The sequence below is a fragment of the Zonotrichia albicollis genome, chromosome Z (genome assembly GCF_047830755.1).
Source record: "Zonotrichia albicollis isolate bZonAlb1 chromosome Z, bZonAlb1.hap1, whole genome shotgun sequence".
NCBI lineage: Eukaryota > Metazoa > Chordata > Aves > Passeriformes > Passerellidae > Zonotrichia > Zonotrichia albicollis.
The window spans coordinates 73,863,073-73,888,094 of NC_133860.1; the positions used below are offsets into that span (position 1 = coordinate 73,863,073).

At 38.7% G+C, this 25,022-nt stretch overlaps 1 protein-coding gene across 2 annotated transcripts in view; it reads right to left on the minus strand.

Annotated features, from left to right (window-relative positions):
* Positions 1–25,022, minus strand: part of SRFBP1 (serum response factor binding protein 1) — a 70,150-nt gene that overhangs the window by 7,092 nt on the left and 38,036 nt on the right. For both annotated transcript variants that reach the window (XM_005488431.4, XM_026794432.2), the window contains exons 4-5: positions 20,099–20,170; positions 205–286 (exon numbers count right to left, since the gene is read on the minus strand). In XM_005488431.4, the coding sequence (XP_005488488.1) occupies positions 205–286; positions 20,099–20,170 (154 nt within the window). The remainder of the gene's footprint in view (positions 1–204; positions 287–20,098; positions 20,171–25,022) is intronic.

A 25,022-nucleotide genomic window follows, 5' to 3' on the forward strand; every position in this document is an offset into this window, starting at 1 on the left:
TATCACATATAAAGCCATATAAATTTCAAGCCATATAAATGGTTTGAAGCTTGTGGCTTGGTTCACTGCAGCTAGTTAGCCCAATTACAGAAGCTTTTAGTTTTTGTGGGTTTTTTACTTTTATTCGTGTCAGAAATACATATGAACAAGGTAACACACTGCAAGCTATAGATGAAATAAAAAATTCAAGAAAATGTTTCATACCTTTAAGCTCAACAAATCTGGGCTTCAAGGTGGGGTGTGTTGCAAGTCTTGCCATGGCTCGCTCAGCTGCAGTACAGTTTGGCTGCACAAGAAAAATTCAAGGGCATGAAGTCAACAGAACAGTCAGCTTACACAGGTCTGTGTCAGTATGCTACAATGCATACTACTAATGTGATCCTCACCACGAACTGAGCAACAGGAAAGCTTATGACACTAACAAGTATTTTATTCTTCATGTATTACCATCATTCTAAACACATTAAAATCTTCCTGCCTAAACATTGACAGAAACGTAGCAGATACACAACACGTGATAGTTCTCAGGTACTGAACAGGTATAACACAATTTATGCTTTCTTTAAAGCATAACAGACACTGATTTTACTATTTCATTCAAGAGCAAAGAAAATGAATGAACTCACTGAATAAAGAACATCATACTGGTAGAAGGCATTCTGCTTGAAGGAATGCAACAGCTTACAAGAATTACAGTATTGATCTCATAAAAGTTGGCAAAATGACGTAGCAGATACTGAAGGAATACACGTAAACCATTGAAAGGCAAGGTCTAACTTGACCATAAAGACAAATAATTTTAAATTTGATGTGGTAGAATACTGGAACTCTGCAAAGTGATTAAAAGAAGAAATATTCTTGCTTCAATTAAAAAAAAAAAAAAAACAGACAAGAAGAAATTGCTTCTATTCTGACTTCCTCTTTTTGATACTGGAAATCACAGGTGACACATTGCAAAAGCTCTCATTTTCAGATTCTTGTCATTACTCTGCTTGAAAAACAAAATGAATGGTATCTAAGACTTTTCTAAAGACTGTTCTATCTTCGGGTGGTTTTTTTTCCCCTGTGTGATTGTTTGTTTGTTTCCTTTTTTCTTATTTTCTTTTTTGAAAGGAGGAAAAGTAGGTCCAACAGATTTGTAAAACACACCATTATCAGGAAGATTTCTTAAAAGCTTGCAGTGGAATTCTCTGGGAGATAGTGGAAAACAAATACAAAAGACACACCTTTCTTTTTTCCTCCCAGTGCTATTGCAATGGGTACATATTCAAATCGTTTCTGCGATTTCAGCTTTGTGCTATCACAGCAGAAGCCACCAGAACCAACAGAGGATGATATTCATAAAGAACCAGACAAGTGCCTGGTGACCCAACCTGAGCTGGTTTTGGTGCCATCAACTCAACAGAGCATGCTGCCTCTCCTGTCCTAAACAATCACCACAGCAGATGGAGCCCAAGCCACAGGTGTTATCTGTAGATAACAAGGAGTAGAAGGGGTACTGGCTCTCTCCTGGCATGGAGTTAACATGCCTCATAGTTTTGAATTTGTGACTGAAACGTTTTAGAGTTGGTAACACATCAGTGTTTTAGTTACTGTTGGGCAGTACTTGCACAGCATCAAGGCTTTCTCTGTTTCTTGCTCTGCCCCTACCATAGGCAAGGAGAACCCCTTGTACAGCTGAGCCACATGGACCAATAGGATATTGAGTCCTTTTCAAGTCATGCTTAGCAATAAAAGCTTGAGGTAACAAAAAGGTATGGGGAGATGTTTGTGGTTATGACATTTCTCTTCCCAAGTAACCATTATGTAGAGTGAAGCCCTATTCTCTGGGATGCAGCTAAACATCTGACTGGTGATGGGAAGTGGTGAACAAATTCCTTCTTCTCCTTTTCTTGCACATACAGCCTTGATTTCCTCCTTGAACTACCCTCATCTTAAGACAGAAGTTTTCCTGACTTCTGCTCTTGGGATGCTCTCCCCATCCCACAGGGGCAGGCTGAGTGAGCAGCTGCTGGTGCTCAGCTGCTGGCTGGGGTCAAACCACCACGACACACACGATACCCAACACATCAGCAATTCACACCTAAAGCAGCTGACGTGATCCATGTAAGACTGCTCAGTGGTGAATGTTACTTGTTTGCATGTCCATTTTCTTCCAGCAGAACCATGCGACTATAAACAGTTATATATCCAGTGCACAGAGAGAGATGGGACAATTCCCACCAACTGTTAGTGCAAGAAAGTCACTCTCATTGCTTTGCTCTGAAGGAAACAGAGCAAAAGAAGGCATTACAAATAAACCAGAGTCAGTACCTCTAAATGCAGAAACATTTAATTGGTCTGCCAGCCATAAATCTTCCTCCTCAACCAGTGGAAAGCAAATCCGATTTTGTAATTCTTTTGCCATAGTTTTAGAGCTTATAAAATATACTCTGCGGTCAGCTGTATTTCAAGTTTGAAGTGTAGAGCATCTGGGAATTCTAGTACTTTCTTTCCCCTCAAGTATATGCTACTACAACATTATTTCTTCAGGTCAAGAAAAACTGGAAAAAAGTTTTTTCTGAAGACTGTCTCTAGCCTATGAATACAGGCTAGAGTGGACATGTCAAAAGATGGGTCCATTTCCAATGGCCACAGACTGGCTTATTTCCAGGCTAGTTTAGCTCTAAGAACTTGAACTCTGAATTTTGATCCTCATGTGACAGTGCTGCATGCTGCCACCAGATTCTTGGGACAGAAAGCTCACATTTCTGAAGATCATATGCTATTTTCTTTGGAGATTTTCCTATAGCTGGAAAATCTATTTCTGAACTTAATTAATACACTTTTTCCCTCAGCTACTTCCTGTGGGTTTTGAAAGAATATACCATGACGTTCAGAAAGCAGCAGCAGCAGCTTCTGTGCAACATCTGGTGTCTTTTAATTCAAGTATTTATAGAAAGGCTTTAAGCATATATAGGCCAATCCATATGGCATTACCACATTTTTTTCCTTAGAGCAAAATACTTCACAAACACTACTCACACTGATAGCCACCAGCTAACAAACACACAATATGATATTCACATTCCCTCAAATTTCTCATTTTTCTGTGTATGGGTTTTTTGGTTTTGCTTTGGTTTGGGTTTTTTTTTGGCACAGCCCGCACTCAATTTATTTTCCCTCAAGTATTTTCCAGTATATAAAATGTTTTAGAAATATAGACAATACAGAAAAAAAACTTGACAAAAGAAATCTGTCTTTACGATCAAGAACACTTTTCCCCGTCCTTCCCATCCCTTGGACGTTTAATTAGATACTAAAATTGTACACCTTTTTTCTGACATATTTCTGCTACTTCTTGCATTATTTTGTACTACTTATTTTTTATGCAAGAATGTGCTCTAGTACTTTCTACAGGAATGTTCTTCCTCCTTCAGTGTGCAACTGAGGCTCTGTAAAGTGAACAAAGCAACAGAGCAGTCTACAGTCACACTCCGTAGTGAGAAATTTTAACTTTCTTTTAATTAAACCCCAGCTGGTTGAGGCTGGGGTAGAGCTTATTTCCTTCACAGTGGCTGGTATAGGCCTGTGTTTTGGATTTGTGCAGGACACAGGGCTGATAACACAGAGATGTTTTTGCTGTTGCTCAGCAGGGCTTACACAGAGCCAAGGCTCTTCCACTGTTCGTGCTGCCACACTGGTGAGGGAGTTGGGAGTGCATGGAAGCTTGGGAGACACAGCTGGGACAGGTGACCCCAACTGACCGAAGGGATTTCCAGACCATGTGACATCATGCTCAGAACCTGAAGTGGGAGATAAAAGGAGGAACTGGGGGGACATTTGGAGTGATGGTGTTTGTTTTTCCAAGTCACTGTCACGTCCGATAGGGCCCTGCTCTCCTGGAGATGGCTGAACACCTGCCTGGCATAGAAAGCAGTGCATTCATTTCTTGTTTTGCTTTCCTATTGTGCACAGCTTTTGCTTTCTCTATTAAACTGTCTTTCTCTTAAGCCCATGAATTTTCTAGCTTTTATCCTTCCAATTCTCTCCCTGATCCTGCTGGTGCAGAAGTGAGTGAGCAACTGTCTGGAATTTGCTGTTGGCTACAGTTAAACACCTGAGACAGCCTCCTAAAATTCTATCTTGGTAAATAATACATTATTTCTGTAAATAATACTAAAAACATCTATTATCAAACACACGTGTAAGCCCCACATAAGAGAGACAAACTTGGTAAATAGTGGCAATGACTGTGAAGAGAATGGAAGTTACAAACTCGCAAAGATAAAAGCAGATTCCCAGTGCAAGCTGAGATGCGCTGGAACAGGTCAGAAGTTTGGAGTGGCTCTGAGAGTTGGCACCACGGGGTAAAAAGAAGTAGTAGTGTGATGTAAACAACAGGCAGAAGCTGGGTGGGTAGAACTTGTTTCATACAATGCAGGTAATAAAGTGAGAATGAGAAAGTGAGTGTCTCAAGGCAGATGTGATTGCAGGAGCTGAATGGTATGCCTTGGTATTAAGCCTGAGACAGCAGAGCTTCAGGATGAATCAAAGGGCAGAAACCTGTGATCGATCTGAGAACATGAAATGTAGACTTTTGACCATTGTTATATTCTGAACAATCTTTCTGTTCCAGGGTACTTTTGTCTGTACCCTCTCTGCTATAGTTATAGTCAATAATAGGAAAGAGGTCATATTCTGTTCTTCAACTGACTTTTGCACAAAAGAGAACTGCCTCATTACATATCTCATCAGAAACAAGATTGTTATTGGAAGCATACACTACTATAAGGACAACAACTACGAGTTCCACCTGGGTGAGAGTGCTACCAAACTGGTAATGCTTGGTGGCTCTGCAATTGTCATTAGTCAGTTATTTAAAACAATGACATTCAAATGGAGACAGTAAGAAACCCCACTGGGAAGCAAGCAGTACATGGAAAAAAAAATTATATAGAAACCAACCTTGGGGAGTGTCATACTAGTTTTTAAACTATCTGGAAGTGCAGTTTAATTTCAAATGTTAACAACACCCTGGATTTAAGATAAAGGAAAGAAAAAAGGGCCAATACTAACTAGAGGAAGCATAAAAAAGGTAACACCCAATTCTGGGCCAAAGATGTCATTGCAACATCCTTTATTAGCAGCTTGGGAGAAGATGTCTCTGTTGAAAAACAGCACAAAGCAACCACACTAGAAAACCTGTTAATTCATACATTTTTTACAAAATTCTAACTAGTTACAGCTGTCCTTCAGAACAGCAGATGTGATTAATGTCAAGTCACAGGGTGGCTGAAGGTGCCAATCATGGCTGTCACCCAAGTCTATACCATTACCTCATACTACTTTGGAACAAGACTTGAAATAAGTTACTTTCTGACTGTGCAACTCAGCTAGTTCTCCCTCTTGCTTTATGTCTGTAAGGCATACAGCATGGGGTTTGTGGCCATCAGACATGGTGAAGATTTTGGCATGGGAAGCAACTGCTTAATGGTATCACTCATTGCAGCACTGCTGTCTCAGCTCCTGACAGCAAGCTGTATCTGGTAGCTGACTGTATCTCACATTAATGATGACTAATGATGACAAATTATTTACTCATCATCTGCCAAAACCTCTCATTTTTATAATAATCTACTACTTTGATTTCACTCAAGCGTTAAGTATTTTCAATGTAACAGCAAAATGATCATAGAGGTGTTATAAAGTAGCAGTTATAAAAGCTTAATAGCATGACAGGTGAGAAGTTCTTAAAGAAATAAATTCTTTATGGATGTCAGAAAATTGCCTAAGTTTCAGTAGAATTTTTTTTAATTGGACAATATACACTTTTTAAAATAGGCTGATGAAAAATTTCCATTTGAAGATAAAAAAAATGTCTTAACAGGTTTAAAACCTTTGCAAAAACTCATCAAGACAATGTTCTATGATAGAACTACTGAATTAAAACTGAACAATTTCTTACAAAACACCAAGATACACAAGAAAACTTGTTTATTATTCTTTTCAATGCTTGCCACAATTTATATTAATTTACATTGTTCTCTTTTATCACAGTAATTCAACCATGAAAGTATTTGGATATTTACTTTATTTATCCTGAAAGCCATGGTGGGTCAACCTCGGCTGGATGCCAGGTTCCCAGTGAAGCTGTTTTTATCACCCCCCTCCTCAGCAGAACAAGGGAGAGAAAATACAGTGAAAGATTCGTGGGTCGAGATATGGACGGGGAGAGATCTCTAACTAAGTACCACAATGGGCAAAACAGACTCAGCTTGTAATAATAAGGAAGTAATAATTTATTGCCAATCAAATAAGAATCGGGTAATGACATCTAAGAACTAAACCTTAAACACCTTCCCTCCACTCCTCCCTTCTTCCCAGGCTCAATGTCACTTGCCATTTTCTCTACCTCCTCCACCCCAGTGGCACAGAGAGGGAGACAGGGAATGGGGGGCCTTGGGGCAGTTCACACATTGTCTCTGCTGTCGCCTCCTCAGCTCCAGGGCCTGAAGCACCTTCTTCCCTTCTTTCTCCCACATATTCTCACTCCTCTCTTCCCTGGTTGCAATTGCTCCTGTGCATTCCCCCCATTCCTTTTTAACTCTGTTATTCCAGAGGCGCTGCCACCATCGCGGAAGGGCTCAGCCTTGGCCAGTGGTGAGTCCATCCCGCAGCTGGACGGCATTGGCTCCATTAGACACAGGGCAAGCTTCTGGCCCCTTCTCACAGAATGCACCCCTATAGCCAACCCATTTACCAAAATCTTGCCATGCAAACCCCACACAAAACATTATGAAGAACACGGGGGTACCTGACAATATGCAGTCTTTTTGCTCATATGTAAAACTGCACACAGTAGAAAGCAGAAGTCTGGAAAATCTATCTGAGCTTGGGCTGCCAGCTGCAGCACTGACTCAACTCATCACCACAGACTCTTGAATCCAGCACCAGGGAACAGCATGAGATTCTTCTAAATACTATCAAGGTACTTGCACTGCTGTAATTTTATTTGAATGTCTGGACCAAAGCTACCCTTTCCCAAAAGATTTGTCCACTTCGGTTCACATTCCTTTCCACATTGTCTTGTCTTGTTCTTTGGCTTGTCTTTTATCAAAAATAAATCTGATGTATAAACATGTTTCTATAATTTTTCCTCTTCTTTTAAAACAGAAGTTCCAAATAAGTCATGAATTCAAACAAAAATAAGATTATTTGCTGTTCTTTACTACATGCGTGATAAAAAGTACCTACTATCTAAGCATTTTAAGATGTTCACAACAGGATCTTTAAAAAGCGTAGCACTCTGCAAATGTTAGATGACCATATTTAATATAAGTATAAAAAAGTCAGTAGAGTTGCTTTGGACAAATCTATCACAGTTAATTTAGTCAGGAAAAGATGTGTGAAGTAAATACTTATTTTTCAGATTCTGAAATGGTGAAAGAAAAGTGGAGTCTTTCATCCCAAACTATCAGAATGATGAACAGCAGAGCTTGGCATAAACCTCAGACCTGCCCAATTACAAATTATGTACTTAATATTCTACACTTCTTTCCTTTTTCTCTTTATGCAAAAAAACAATTCTTATGATTGTTTCAATAAAGTAAAGTCAGAAGTAGGCATGGATTCTTCATTATTTCCTTATGGAAAACAGGGTCAAACTCTAGGTGTAAGTGGAAACTGCTTCTAACTCATCTTCATTTTTTCCAAGGCTAGTAAGACTATGTGTCTATAATAATTTCAATTTGGCATCCCACACAAACAATGCACACATTAAAAAAACAAACAAACAACTTCTGAATATTATGAAAGACGACATAAAATGAGCTCTGTGACAACTCCTCCCCAAATTGTGATGGTCTAATTCAGATGAACACTGAAACCATTGCTGGCCTTTACGAAAACCTCAGAGAATGCTGAACATTATTTTATGCTATAGAAAACTGAGGACAAATTCCAAGTAGAAAACAGATGTGAAGGGAGTGCTCCCTAAGTCAGAGCCTAAAAAAATTAAATAATTTCAATTGTATATCCAGGACAATTGACCAGGATAAAATACACACAGTTCTAACTATACAAACATAAAATCAAACACATAAAGTATAGCAATATGAAGTCTACATGGTTTTTTTTTGTTTGTTTGTTTGTTTTTTTTAATATATAGCCTTCTATAAAATACATGCCTTTAATATTTTTGGACATTTGAACTGTTTGGGCATAGTATTGCTATAAAATATATGCACTGTGCCAAACTGCATAAACAATTCTCAGGGAGAGCATAGATGGCACTAAAAAAACCCATCCAAACCCCACATAAGAAACCCAAGCAAACATTCCATCCTAAAAAGGTAAGACACAATCATATTAATATATTAAACTGTAAAGCAAAATAAGATGAAACAGAAAACCTGAAAGAAAATATGTACTTCAGGGGGAATCGAAACAAAATCTTGGATAACAAGCAGTAGCTGTGAGAAAGAGAAAGTTCTTTGCCACAAAATTCACACAGTCTTAAGCGAAGAAAATGAAATTTGGAGAAAACATGATAAACAAATTAGTTGGACACCAACTATATATCAGATCTGAAACAATAACTGACTTTTACCAAAAAGTAAAGTTGAGATCATTTCTTTTAACTGGCCATCTTGAATAAGGGTCTGAAATGTTAAAACAGGCAGTTTTAAAAATTAGTCCTGAAAGAAAATTTAAAAAAAAATTAAAAATTTATTATTTATACTTATTTGTTATAGAAAAGAGAGCAAATAGACAAAGGAGACCAACAACATTCAGGCAGTACTGTACAACAATCAGTAAACAGAATTCTCTGACTTCACTTTAACCTGAATGCATCTGAACTCCCATGAGTCAGCTGTGCATCACAGGCTTGTCCAAAGACTGAGTGGAGCTCATGGTAGCAACTACATTGCTGATACAGGGATGAGCTCTGTATTATTAAAACTATTATAATGAACCAAGAAGTCCAAAATATTCTGTCTTGGATGAACCAAAGGAGCTTCAGAACTGAGAAATTCACAACTATTTCTATGACATGGATATGCTGACAACACTCTGTACCAAAATAACAGGGATGTAATCTTGCCATATCCTTACAACATTTCACTTTAAAACAGATGCACAAACCTCAAACTATAACTATTCAGATGCAGGCTTATACTGCACTGTAAGTGTAAACACATATGAACTTAAGTTTATAGCAGAGAAAGTAGACATAGTTGAGCTCTTTAAATTTAAAACAGATGTAATGCTTTAAAACTGGCTAACATTTCAAAAACAAGTGCCACTTTAATAATGTATATTTCAGATAATTTATAACATAAAGGAAAAAAAAAATATCCCTGTGGACAGATCTTGCTCAGACCTTTACCTCTGCAAGCATTACTAGAAGGGAACAGGCCTATATATAACTAAAGTATTGTCAAGCTAATGTCTTCAGATAAAACTCTCAGGAGAGATGTACTTCTGTTCAAAGTCCTTCCTGTTGAAGGTACTAAGAGTGAATTGGAAGCACAGATGATTTAAAAGACTTCACAAGCACTGCTCACACTAACCAGGGTTCGGCCATGTTATAATAAGCTACTCAAGACAGCATTTCTTGGCATACCACATTGCAATTTGTGTGCATGATTGAAAACAGATTTTTTAAAAAAGATATATATATGTCTTTTAGACTTTTTCTGAAAATGAAAATGGAAATTCAAGTTCAGTTCACTGAAAAACTATTAAAACATCAGAGATAAACATGCCATTTCCCTGGCACCAAAATTTAGATTTTCCATTGTGAAGTCTATTGACTTAATGCATTTGAGACCAGCTCGAAAGATAAACACACATCAGATACACATGTTATCCCTGGGATCACTTGAGCCCATCAGCAGAGAATGGATGTAAAATGGATGGCAATCCTGGGTGTTCACATTTTATAGCTGGTATTTGACCATATGGCACACAGAACGGTTATGCTTAGAGGCTCTCTGGCATCTTCTAGGCTATTACATTATTATTACTTAACTCTGGCATGCTGTCTCCCTAGTGCAAACACTGAACCACTCCAATCATTTGGCAGTTATATGAACTCCAAATCCAAGAAAAACCAGATCATCACCAGTAGAAATTTAATGTTGTTATATTTCCATTAAGTCGCTAGTTACCTCCAGTTTCCAATACTTTGTCTTACTTATCAATATTGCTAGCGAGGTGCAATGTGCTGTAAACTTATGCTGTCATTTTACCAAGCTAAAACCTTTTCACATGGATGGTCTTAGCAGCTATGCTCATTGGAATCCCAATACATGTAAATTTTTTTAAAACAGAATTCCAATAGTTCAGGAATACCATCTACAGTTTCAGGCAACGGTGGCTCTAGCACTTCCTAGTTTTCCAGGGTTAACAGCAGATTGATGGGCTTCCTAATGAGCTGAAAGAGCCTGCTTAATTCCCTGACTTTTGTTTTACTTGTTTGATTTTTCTAAGTATCAATTTCTTAGTACTTAGTTGGGCATTTTAAAAACTTACCTGGAGAGCAGAGATGGGAACAAATCAGAAAAATGTACTTAATTTTTACATTATATACATAATGAAAAACTGATAGAGTTTTATTTGTAAAAATAAAAGTAGCATAAGGCACCAGCAGCTGGTTTTCATTTTCAGAAATATCAGGAATGTCAGATTTTTTTTTTTGATTTTGCAATGCAATTCTGAGTCACACAACAAAGCAAATATACAGAAAGAGTTTTTCCAGTTAATAATGCACAAGGAACTGTTAGTCTTTAACATAAGTAATCACACATGCTTATATAACATTAAAGACATCTTAACACTTAAAATTCTCTAAGCAAGTAACCAAAATAATGTTTAAACTCATGTAAATTCTACCTTATGTGGTCTCCTTGCACTTTTCTTCTAGACAGGAGTGCATTCACTTGGCACATTATCATAGAGTCCCAACTCTATTGTGCTTCTCAAAGCAAGACCAAGACAAAATAAACTGTGGCCATTTTCCCCTCCAGGGTTCACTGATTTCTCACATTCACAAAACCAGAAAAAAGCCTTCCTGCTGGGAGTTAAATCTCTTAAAACAAGCTACAGGAAGCTTGGTTGAAATTGCTCAATGAGTATCTATTCCCAGAGAATTCTGAGATAGACGGCAAGACAGAGGAAACATTTTCCTTTGTCATTTGGTTGCACAAATCCATCTCCCTGCCCCTTCATGTGGATCAACTCTACAAAACTTTCCCTACAGATACATAAAATATACAATGTAAAGATTCTCTCTTTAGTATTCAAAAGGATTAAGCATAACTGAAAACACCCGCTCTTATAATCTGTCCTAAATTTGTAGCTTCTCTAGTCTCATTGAACATTTTCTGTTCACTATTACCATTCTCACTGGGACCTGTAGTACATAACTGGTATCAAACTTTTGTCACAGTTGGAACTTCCACTCAAAACACTTCTGAGTGCTTTTTTTTTCTAGTAATACCTTTGAGCTGTGAAACTACAGTGTTTCACGGAAAAGTACCACTCTCATGCATGTACATCACACCTCATTATCCCTGTAAAGTTGGTAAATTGCATTAAGTATCTTGAAGATGTGGTGGAAGAGGGCATCTATATTATGTCATACATGTCAGGAATTCCAGTTCCCTGCCATTACTGTTTTCAATGCAAGGATTAACACTGAAGCATTCACAATTTACACTCTTACCCTGTACCTTAGTATTGCAGGTGTCAATCAACTGTCACTGCAGTCAGTCTGATTTACCTTCCTTACTTGTTGGATCAAGCTGTTCTGTCCTTGGCCTGTAAGAGACATCCCCAAAAGTAGCCGCATGTTCCCTGTGTGTCACATCACTGTTAGTGTGATGTTCCTTCATGCATATAATCTTCCCTGTACTTTTAAATATTCCTTTATGTCCTTTAAAATTTTTAGTACTGACAACCCAGTGCAATAATGATTATGCTGCAGGTCATCTTTCATGTCAGCTGTTCCTGGCCCCAAACATACTGCAAATATCTAAGTGTCTCATTTTCATACCATACACCTGTCTAGGCACTGATATTCCGCCTCACAGGCATTGTATGCAAGTCTGGGAAATATTCTGGAGAAAGAGATTGTGGCCATCAGTAACCTGGCCTTCCTTTATTTAAAAATAAAATAAAAACACAAACCCAAAACCCACCAAAACAACAAAAACCAAACCAAACCAAACAGTTGCCAAATCAACCACAATACCCTGAGAACCTCTTTTTATGCCACTTTTCCTGTATTTTCTTCAGGGCAAGTACGGAAACAAGACAACTTCTAATATTCTCCTCTATTCTTGCAACAGCTCACATCCAGATAGATACTTATCACACATCACTCAAATACTCATTTAAAATGGAATGAGAGTTGTGAGTTGCTTGTCTTTTGTGAGTGCTGTGACATAAAACTTTCTGTGACTGAAGAAGTACAACCATGCATATGTGCAGCATCATGCAACACAACACCACTGCCACAGGCATATCTGACTCTAGCAACACTGTTCTTCCCACCCTGCTTTTCATCTATTATAACCTCACAAGCGCATTCATTTTATTTGAATTACCTGGGGATCCAAGCTAAGTCTCACTCACAAAAATGTGAACCAACTTCCTCTGAGCTTTACAAACCATGATATGCTTGCCCACATTCTGGTCTGGCACATCAAGTAAGTGAAATGAGCACATTCAAATCAAAGGCAATCACACCACTTCTGAGTCTAGGGACAAGACTGTACTTCAGCAAACTTGACCTGTTCAACCAGGCAACCAAATTAAGAAATACAGCCTCACAGGGATGCAAATGAGTGGTAGAAAGATTCTTGGACTAGCAATTTAAAATCTGAAAGGAGACAGCCCTTTTGTGTCAGAGATAAACAATATCTCTGTGAAACACTGCCAAAGTTAATAGCAACTTATTTCGACACTGAACTTTAAAGGAAGACTCCTTCCAGAATGAACAAAATCAAAGCTGCTTGCAATCAATGCTCATTGCAATTGCTACTCTGATGTTGCTCTCAAAGAGTGGCACTACAGTGGAGTGTGTATGGCAGCCTAGTTTGGATGAGAAGGAGCAATTGGGGAAGATGGATAAGGTGGGAGTGATATGGACAGAACCCAGCACAATTCTGTACTCTCCCACTGGAAGCCTGGGGAGGGATTGATACTGGCTAGGCTAGGAGACATATGGACAATTGCAAAGCAAAGTAGGTGGGAAGAAGACTGGAGACAGATTTGTCAAAAACTGACAGACTTCATTTATACTGACATAAAATTTCAGTTGCAGCCACAGTAATGGATTCTAGGCTTTAAAATACAGCCTGGTATACATAAAGGCCATGCTAAACAGCTTGGAGTTCAAGTGATCAAATTTGGAAGATGAGGAACTTTCAGGAAAAGAAAATAAAGAACAATCAGTAACACAGAGAAAGTATTTACACCTGAATGTGATATTCATCAATGAATGCAAAATTCTTCACTTCATCAGTGGTCTTCAGAAGATCACAAACATTCCTGTTTAAGAGTAACATCTCGTGTCTGACATGGAAAATTCTCAGGAAACTGTGGCTTCATACATTTAGTGTAACTTCCAATGAAACTGAGTAAAAATACTCAGGACAAAAAGAATCAAACTCTGTAACAGTGATGCCCAGCATAAAGACAATTATCTTAGTCTGTGATGCAGGAAATTGTAACATTAAATGAATGCAAAATATTTCCAAAAAATATAACATGTTGACAGATGCATCTATTACAGAGAGAAAAGTCTATTAGGTGTGTAATATGCAAATTAGTATCTCTTGTTTCATAATGAAATAAGATGGGAAGGTAACATTTTAACATGTAGGAAAAGAAATTGACTATTATTATTTTACTATTTTCAGCATAAACACTTTGTTGGACAATAGAAACAACCATGTACTTAGTAAGGCAATACATTCCTTCTGGAGCAAAAGGAAATAAGATAACAACTTTTCCAATACTTAAGATTTATAGGGAAGGGGGGATTGAGTGAGATGGAGATTATCAATGAAATCCAGGCAGGCTATTAAATTATCAGCGTGTAACAACGAAAATTTAGATAAAAAGGAGAACCAAGTTTTTCATGGGTTACCCAAACCCATTTGCCCCCACATAGCCAAAACCACAAAACTGCAATGTATTAATTATAAGCATATTATACAACGTTAATGGACTGTCACATCAGGATTACAAAGAAAAGTTATTCATACAGTAGTCTTGTCCCTATGGTTTATGTACTGCAAACAAAATATTTCCATAAGCAATGTTAAAAAATCCATGTACATAAGAATTTACTATTAAAGGCACTAACAACAGAAACAGAAGTTTTACTTCAATAATAACATCTAAACTAATTAGTATGTTTGTGTCATGAGCAGAATTCTCCAGGAGGGCGGGGGGAGGAGAAGGGAGGTTGTGGAAAAATCCTCCGAACACTAAACCAAAGACAGCAACTATTCTGTGTCTGACCCAAAGCCTTTGAAGCTAGCAGGAAGTCTCCAATTAAAATGCAGAAGACCCTTTTTAGGGGCCCTTTTTATGATTTAGTACATTTCCTCAGATTAAATCTACAGTACATGCAGAGGGGTTTGTTTAGATATTTTCAACTAGGAAGTAAATTTTTAAAATAAATGAAGGCAAAGATCACAAATGTACATTTAAGATTATCAGATGAGAGAGACACCTTTCTATTTTTCAAAATTAAGAAATACAGATATGACTGTTCCTCTGTTGATGTAGGTATGTTTAATCAAAAATTCTACCTGATTCAGAACTTAGATCTTTCTTATCCTGCCACAAAGTTCAAAAGTACAAGGGTATTAATTTTGAAATTTCCTTAGTAAATAAGTGTATTTAGTAGAACAATATCTTGTGTATTCCTTCAGCAAGAATGATGGCTTGTATCCATCTAGTAGTGAGTTGTTCTGGGACACCTGGTGCTCCAATTAATTACCCACTGTTAATTAAAGCCTCAAAGCTAGCAGCCTTTCATAAACTGCTTTTTACTGTTGGTGTGAAAAACATTTTCAATGTAAATCTAAAAAGAAGAACAAAACTAGTACTGTGACTACTCCGCCCTTGCTCACTCTTTGTTTACTAATGACAGAGAGACTGTGAATTGACAGACTAATCTCAGGCCCTCACCTGCATGATTTAAAGAGGACATGAATCCGACAAATGCTATTTTGATAATGTGCTTGAAACACACTTTTGAAACAAATACAATTAATACATATTTAGCCCTATAACTTTGTCATTCTTTTCCTGTCTGTCCTGGGCAGAAACACCTTTCTAACCTCTTTCTCATGTCCGCGTTGCCCAAGGACTTCCTTAGCCCACACCAGAGACTGAGTGAATTCAAGGAGAAGTTTGGGAGGTGAAACAGAAATGGTCTTCTGACTTACTCACTTATGTGAATAAGTCAAAGTCTTGTTTGATAAATCACAGAAAACCCTTTCATATTACTGTTAGTACCTCATCCCAAATTCATTTAAGCCATATAGGTAAAGTGCCAGAGATACCAAATGTACTCAACCCCAGAACTTCTAAGTTTACTATATCTTTAGGCATCTGTTAAAAATATCTGCACCAGAAGCCACACAGCACTAATGTCAACCCTCCAAAATCATGTTAAGCCGAGTTGTCCTCATCAGGCAGTTTAGATTTTAAATGACCAAACTCACACTGCGTACCCAGTTGCTCAGTTAAATCCTGGCATGTCTCCCTATGGCTTTTCATGAGCTGCCTGAGATCCTATTTCTAAAGCCTCTGAATTCCTTTTAAATTCCAAACAAGACAAAGTTGGTTCCTGTACATGAAGCAATCCAAAACAAGCTTGCCAAAACTTAAATTAGGAAAAAAAAAAAGCTACTAATGACTTACATTTCTGGCCTACAAATTTTTTTAAACGTATTTAGAAACTGGGGCAAGCTTTTCAGTAATCCTGAGAAGTGGCCCCAAAAAAGCTCTGAGGATAATAATACACTCAGTATTTGCTGTGCAGAAACCTCATTGCAGACAAGCATCTGCATGATTCAAACACAACAGGACTTGTGCAATGCGTGGAAATACAAGACTTAATAGGAAAAGGTGGCATTCTTCTCAACGACCACAGATTAAAGATCGGTGTAAAAGAAGGGAATATTATGCTCCTACCATTATGTGAATATTGCACCTGGAGGCAAAAAATATAGGTGGTATTTATGATCTGTGAATGCTTATTCTGCAAGTCAGAAGCACATGTTCAATCCAATCTCTGATCATAATGTATACTGGTACTCTATTCTACACTCAATGTAAAATACAATAGTTCATTTCTCTTTCAACCCTGCTCCCCAAATCAGACTGTTGCTGTATTTTGAAACACATAGAGTTTATTCTTTAGAAAAAGTAGTAAGTATTTTGACTTAAGGCAAGATGCCACATCACTGCCTGTAAGCACAGTTCCATTATGCTCGAATTCTGTCATTCTCAAGTGTTTAAAACACATTTCTTCCTTATGTGCTATACACCAAAGTATGGAAGAAAAGCTAAATGAGATGCTACAGAAAGTTAGTCAACCTCTGTTAGCAAAAGCAACAAAACCAACCATGGTTATGATGAAGGTGTTTGCAGGTGGACAAACATCCTCTTTTCTTAAGGAAACAGCCCAGATTATAAACATAATTTTGTAATAAAAATATTAATTCATATTAATTTATTTATCCTGCCTATCTTCTCCTATCTGAACCATCCTAAATCTCTGTTAGCAACAAGTTGAAGACAACAGTTAAGACTTTGCCAGTGCTCAGTTCAGTTTTCGGCTTGTAATAAAGAGCATTATTAGGATTAGCTTCCAATTTATAACTTCAGATTCCTGGAGCACAACACTGATGAATCAAGCTTCCCGTACACTGCAGGAATATAGTTGTGTGCAACAGTTCAAAATGCCACCACAGCTGCAAATATGAGTTTAAAATATAAGCTCTATGACATGTTTTTCTAATTTTATTAATGTCTGTCAAATATATTTGTGACAGACAATGCACAACTCGGTACAAAAAGTGTACAAGGACTCGGAGAAAATCTACAAAATACAGGATCTGTTCTTCAACAGCTATAAACAGAACCGGCAATATAAAGCCTAGTCAAAGTTGCATGGTAACATTTATTACGATTTTTACAGATACAAGAGTTAGCAGTTCTCATTGGTTTTACCTCTCCTCGGCAGGTAAGAAGGGTTTAATTTCTATTTTTAGAGTGGCAGTCTAATGTTTTGGTTGAAACTATACTTGCATATGGGGATACCGGAGATTAGTTCAGGTTTGAGGATTAGAAGCATTATGGGAATTATATGGAGGGCTATGAGAAGGTATTCTCGTGTGGAGGAGTTTTGGATTGACGTGATGTGGGATGGGAGAGTGCCTCGTTGTGTATTGTAAAAATCTAATTTTTGTATTATTGTATTGTAAAAATACAATTTTTACAATAGGATTTATCACCTGTCGGTAACAATGGTGCTAGCTGCAGCAATATTGATATTGATTAAAAATATTTCAGCAGACATATATAAAGAATTGTTTACCAGCTGCTTCTTGTAATGCTTTCAAAAAAAGTCTTGTGTCATGGGGCTGGTGACTCTTGCCAACACCCCCTGCAACTCGTAAATCTGATCTGATTATTATCAATACAGTCATATTGAAATCTAAATCACAGGAACTCCCAGTAAATTGCCACCTGCTAAACACTTAGCACAATTTCACTATACTTTACTGAAATATATGCAAACTCTTTTTAAACACAAAAGTATGCTTAACTTTATTCTGAAAAAGTTTGGGAAACAGCAATGGAACATAAAAACTCGATGAGCAGAAGCAATTAAAAAAGTATCTTGACTACATGACCACTATGTAAAACTAATATTCAGCATTCCACAGTGAATTAAAAGCAGATTGCCTTTTGTCAATGAAAACAAACTTATTCTGAAAATGAAAACAGCCACAGGATGTTTTCCTTCAAATACTTTGAAACTCCAGTTAATGAAAAGGTAAACAATGTGGTCTGTATTTCATGAGACTACAGAATATTGCTAAGGATAGAAGATAAAATTTTTTATTATATGTTTAATGACTAACTGTGGAAAAATAAGAAATAAAATACTGGAGAATTAACTTCTGTTTAAGCACAGAAGGGATGCCTTCTTTCGTTGGGGATATGTTATGGTCAACCAAAAGCAACCAGTGAAGTTATGATATACATTGTACATATTCTTCTACTGAAAGGAGGTTAAAACCCTCTACAGATTTATAAAAAGGATCAGCATCTATTCATCAGCTTGATTTGAAATATAAGTTCCGTCCACTAAAAACTGTGAAATTAACAGACTTCCATTCCCTGGAAAAACTGGGCCACCAGCAGAAAGTAACAGAAAAAACAACAGATCAAAACCCTGAAACAAATCCATGCATATGTATTTTCAAGAATTAAAGCTAAATTAAAGCCTATTTTAGGACTTTAAGTAAATACGAGAAACAGTCCATCAGTCATGACTGGTATATAAATAAATAAGGAATATATAAAAATATATAGCATATATAAAAATATATAGAAAATAAGATTAATTACTTCAGCATTCTTTCAATAAAACTGCCACCTTAGAAAATAAAATTCCAACTGTGAACCTACAAACTCCTTTACTAAATAGCATCAATAATTTCATTTTGGTCCTCCTTCACTTTTTGAAATCAGCATAAACCTGGTGAATTTGAATTCTTGGCAGAAGAATCTCCTACAGTTAAATGACAAAATGTCACTGAATTTAGCATCCCTCTTCAAGAATAAAATCCCTCTCCATGTGTCCTCACACACTCAAAATCTTCGTGTCTGCCCCAATTCTAATATCACAGCAAGCAGTTTCTGACTGCCTCATCTTCACACTGGAAAATCCTGGTCAAATAAATTTAAAAGAAGAATGTTTTTTAGCTTCATGCCAGTGTATCTGTGACCTTTTCCTTACTCTCTTCTATCATTAAGAGAAGGAAAAACAGTTAGGATGCTTCTACCCAAACACTTCTCCAGAAATACCGAATTCCTGTGATATTTTCCTATTAACTTGATTTTGCTGACATAAAACATTGAAAAATTTGCTGCACACTATGCTAATAACTGAACTACATCACACGACTGTAATATGCAACAGCAGAGTTAAATTACAAACTAATGATGCCATTACAGGAGTAAATGACCCAATTCAACACTAAAACTTACCCTGTGTACAACAAACATTTCAAGTGGCAGTCTTCCTTGGTGACCACCCATAGGTATTAAGGATAAAGTGAAAAAACCCATAAAACTTCATGCACTGACACTTAAACTCAGAATTGCTTTCTTGCATCAAAAATGTAACATGCTCTTTGAAAGAGGACTGCTCTCGGCCTCAGCTGCTTATTTCAACGAGCGTCTTGCACTTCTGTGTCTTAATTTAATCTCTTAGGACATCTCTAGTTAGGCTGTTAATATTTGATACTGTACCATCAGCAGGCTTCAAGAGAAACATTACACGGAAACGAATAAGCTACAGGGGTGTTAGAATTCCACCTTTATTTCAAGTTAATGTTTGTCCTGTTTTGTTTACACATGGAAACTTCTCTCTGCATTCAGGAGTATTTAAAAGTGCCTTTTCCCAACTGTTGCTGAAAGCTTACTTAGATTATTTATACTAATTGAAAATTAATTTATACTAATTGAATTTATACTATAACATGTATATATACTATATAAACAAAACAAATCTATTTATAAAGACTAAGAAATCACCACTATGCCTCCTGGTATTCTGTTCTAATTACTATGGATTAGCCCACCAGACTAATCACAATTCATACTAGACAGCTATTCATTTTTCTGTAGATATGTCCCAAAGGATAAACCTCCTCAGAAAAGGAAGATCTACAATGAAGATGCAACACAAGAAACAGAACGCATGCATCAAATCCATGTACTCGCACCCACACATGCACCTTTACACACTGAGAGAAGCAGGGGAAGAAAAACAAAAACCAGCAAGTCTTACCTTTTTGCAGACACTTTCAAAATTAACTTCTGTCCTAAGAGCAAGTCTGGTAACTTCATCTGGTTTTATTTCCTGTAGATGAAAGATAAGTTTATTCTTCTTATGATCAGACTATATGAAGTCTAAGGTTCACCTTCCTTATAAACATTCTAATCATGGCACCTCCCTAATCTCTTAAAGGAAGAAAACCAGTTCATTATGTGGAGAATTTTTTGGTGTGTATGTAAACACTACATTTATACTGACCTTTTCAAAACACTACCTTATACCTAATCTGACTATATATACTAGTGCTGAAGGCAAGAGGGATTTTTCAACAGCAATATATGTAGGATGGATGGTTTTATTCACAGAAATATTGCCCATATTGTTGTACTACAAATAAACTTTGGAAGGCCTTAAATTCCCAACTTATCTTCTGATGAAGTTACATCTTATCAATGCACATGAATATATAAGTTAAAGGCAATGAAAATGAAGCTGAGATAAAAAAAATACTATTTTTTTTTCTAAAGAGACTGACTGAGCATGCAGTTTGCATTCCTGGACATAAGCATTTGCATTGACAGCTGAAATAGAGGAATGAAAACCCTGGACAAGTGGATTTTGTTAAAAGCTGAATATTTTACCAAACATGCCCCCATGACAGATTTCTTGCTATTTTAAGACACATGTTTTATGTAGGTTGCATTACAAAATACTCTATTAACCTCATCAAATGAATTAATTGAACATTATTTTCTTCCTACAGCAGTACAACAAAAAGACATGTTACATACCTGTTGTATCTCAGATAGCCATTTTAAAAGCAGTTTAACTATTCTTATACCAGACTCAACATCCACACACTTCGAAAAGTTAAAATTCTCTACAAAGTAATTTAGTTCTTCTGATACCTTTCATGTTAAACAACTACACTGTATTTTTTAATTTCTTTCTTTCCCTGCTTAAGCATTCTTGAAACCTATTCCAATACCTTCATTTTAACTCCACTGTAAAGTTCCATATTCTATCCCTTTTCTGTTGTAAATCTGGAGCAGCCTGTACACTTCCTTACACACAATTTCAGGAAAAACCAAGTACCTTACCTTCTTATGAAAGGTCATACCTTGCACCTCAAACCTTATGTTTTTCTTCTATCTGTATAGATACTTTACAGACACTTGCAATTTATCTATTTAACTATCATGAATTGTGTATACTTAAAACTGTAAGAAATTACATACTAACGGGAAAAAAGCAATAGAACTCAGTTAAATTAACAACAACAACAAAAACAAAATCTCTTTTTGTGAATGTCAGAAGAGTTTCCTGACAATGAGATCTAGAACTCTGCAAAAGCATCTCCCAAAGGTACTAGTGGAAGCCCAATCACTAAGAGGACAGGATCTACACTGGAAAAACAGTGGTGGATGTAGGAAACAATCTTCTACTGGCAGATGAACAGTTGGATGACCTAATAGAGATGGAAAAGACCTATGATTCAGTTTTCCATGACTTTCCAAAGTGTTTCACAGATGGTGAAAGTAGGACGCGTTGGTTAAGTGACATGCTTACTGTCACATAGGAGGTTAGGAGTTTCAAATGAAGCCCTGTAACTCAATATTATCCATTAAATTAAGCTGTTGCTTCATAAAAAAGAACAAAAACACACAAAAAAAGATAATTCCTATGATCTTCATCCCAAATAAAACTGCCTATTTCCTGTCTTATTAGGATTTAAATGCTGCAACACGGTTCAGGGCAGAGGCAGACAAACGTCAGTGATCCCCCCATGAGACTGTCAGAAGTTTAATTTTGATATGACAATACTGCAGAATTCCCAAGACATTGCAGAATCATGAATAATACTGGAGAATTAATTACACTTTGGAATGTGAAGTCATTAAAGCCACACTAAAATGCCTAGGATACAAAATGAGGCCAAGAACCTTCTGTTCAGGCTTAAATCCCCAACTTTATAAAAGATCTCCTTCAGTTCTCCCAGTCTGAAGGCAAACTAAGCATTTTTGACTTAAACATTCTTCCACAGAAGAATATTGTTTGGTTTTGTAAATGTAGCCACATGAGTCAAGTTACTGTAATAAACACATGTTTATTCTGTCTCTGTTAATGGTCAGCAGCAGACAATAAAACAGAAAAAAGAAATAGTGGTATTTTTCTCAGTACAGTTTTCTCAACTTGGAGATCCACCTGACTCACATGGAAAATCTTAATGTTGAATATCTTTTATGCAACCGTCTTTACAATTGTGCTAAGGGATGTTATAAATGGATGCCCCCTCCAGTATCTCTGAGGCCAATCCAGGGATTCCTCCTGCCCTGATGCTGCAGCCCAGCCCAGTGTGTCCAGACATCTGGAGGTGTCTGCTCCAGGCCCATAGATGTAGCACTTGCTTTCTCATTGACAGGTTCAACCAGTAGTGAAGCTCAGCTTTGCACTGTGTAGCACTCTCAGGACCTCATGAACTTCAGTAGATCCAGCCAAGACCTCTTCCTTCTTTTCTGATCAGGACTGAAGTTCACTACTGAGAGCATGTCACCTCCCACCCCCTCATAATGCCCAAACACATGAGGACTTGTGGAACCCTCAGCATCAGCACAGCATATCCTTCTGTCCATCTAATAGCCCTCAGCCAGGGCCATAGTTCTTGTGTCCCTCTTATGGGTCTCCCATTTTTTGGCTGGTGGCAAGTCACCAGCAGGCAGATGCATACACTCACCTCACAGGCACCAGCAAGGGCCCTCTGGCCACCTGACACCCCTTCCCAGATCACAGCACCATAGAAACAGAATGGCTAGAAGGGGCCTTAAAGATCCTCTAGTTCCAACCCACAGCATGGGCACCCTTCACTAGACAAGACTGCTCAGGGGCCCTTGAACATTCCTAGGGATGGGGCATCCATAGCTTTGGGTCACATGTGCCAGCGCCTCACCACCCTCACAGTAAGGAATTTATTACTATCCAACCCTAACCCATCTCAGTTTAAACCTATTACCCCATGTCCTATCACTACATGCCCTTGTAAAAGTCCCTCTCCCACACACTGCTACCCCAATTTGAGGTTTGCTAGCGAACTGCACATGCCCAAGAGACACACACACACATGGGGTCAAAGCACATGAATATTAGCCAGTCAGCCTGTCCCATCAGCAGTAGCACAGGCAGAGGCTGTGACCAGCAGCCCAGTCTTGATGTGCCAAGAGCCTCACTCACCCCAGTCTCACTTGCAGATGCAGGTAGGACACACACTGCCTGTCCTCCTTGAGGGTCTATGCCGTTACTGCCCCTGTGCCTGGAGCTGAGACCCCCCCCCCCCGCTGATGCTGACACCACAGGCCTGGGGCACCTAACACTCCTGCCCTGACTCCTGCTGCTGGCCCCATACCCTCAGCAGCTGGCACCTAGTCCTCACAGCACTTGCAGGCAGGGGACAAAGAGGTGAAATTACAAACAGGTAAGAAAAGAAAAAAAATGTCAAGATGACACTGGGAAGAGGTGGCAAAGGCGTGGCAGCAGTAGGACCAGCCTGACTCAATTTCTCCAACAGTGTTGGGACTGATGCTCCTCCAATCATTCACTGCTCAGGCAGCTGCTCCAGTGGGGAGTGGAGCACTGTCAGGTGAACTGACCTGTCAGCCAGATGGATCCTGGCTGCAGGCAGATGACCAGGCCTTGGCCTGATATTAAGATAAATAAACAGGGTGTGAAAAACTATTTGACATAAGAAAACTGCTGGATGTGACAGACAATGCAAGAAGCTGCAGAGTGGGTGTACAGACCATCACAGCAGAGTTACACAAAAACCAGACAAGCTCCATGGAAAGGTGGAATACAGGGCAGATCAGGGGTGGACATTGTGGTGGTTTGACCAGGAAGGAGTGGGAATTCTGGGAAGCTGTGGTCAAACCAATGAAAGTTTTAGGTTTGAGACTGGCACCTAGTGTAGCCAGTGGGGTTTGGACACACCTCCGAGAATACACAGGGGTTAAAAGCAGGGCACTGCCCTTGGCACGCTCTCTTGGGACGTCGCGGCGAAGAGGTCAGATCTCTCCCCCGTCCAGCCCAGCCGCTGCTGCTGGGCGGGGGAGGGGCAGCCATGCGGTAGGCCCGGGGCCTGGACAGAGATGGGGGTGAGAAAGTTCTCAAGGATGGAAGGGTGGCGGAGCCCCAAGAGACATCGAGACATCGGGCAGCCAGCCCCCCCCCCCCCCAGGAGGGAGAGAGAGAGGAGAGCCGGCGTCTGAATGTGATGTGATAGCAGCCAGCCCGGGAGGAGAAGGGGGGGGAAGAGTGCCCGGCCGGAGCGGCAGCGTGTGGGCAGCGTGTGTGGGAGTGCCACTCCGGGACAGATAGAGACTGAAAACTTTTAACCCTTTCTTTCATGATTGGGGCCTTGCAAAAATGCTAATCCTCCTCGAAGCTGAATAAGAAGGGAGATAAGAGATGAGATGAGACAAGGACCTGGCCCGAAGAACGTAGAGATGATTGGATGGGGAGAGATGATTTGGAGTGGCCTTTTGGCTGGACTTTCTTGTGGCCATGGACTCAGTTGTTCCTGTGACACAGACTGCATTTAGGGGGAGGCAGTGCCTCAAAACCAGGAGGGTTCATTCGTGAGGACCCCCCAGCCCCAGGGGGTTGGAAAAATATGGGGGGGACAGATGTCCCAAAGCAGAGACTGTGCCTTTTTGGAGTGAGACAAGGCATCCTTGAAAGACAACCCTAAAAGCAGCTCTGGTCCATGCCGTCAGTGGTGAGAGCACTGGGCATGGAAGGAAGATGTCACAAGCGGCAAAAGGACTTTTTCCGGGCGGTGCCGAAGTGACAAGGAAGCACACGAGGTTTCAGTGTGTTTCCAGGAGAAGCCTATGGAACAAGAAGGACTCCTTTCCTCTTCATGAACTGCAGTTTGAGTATACTA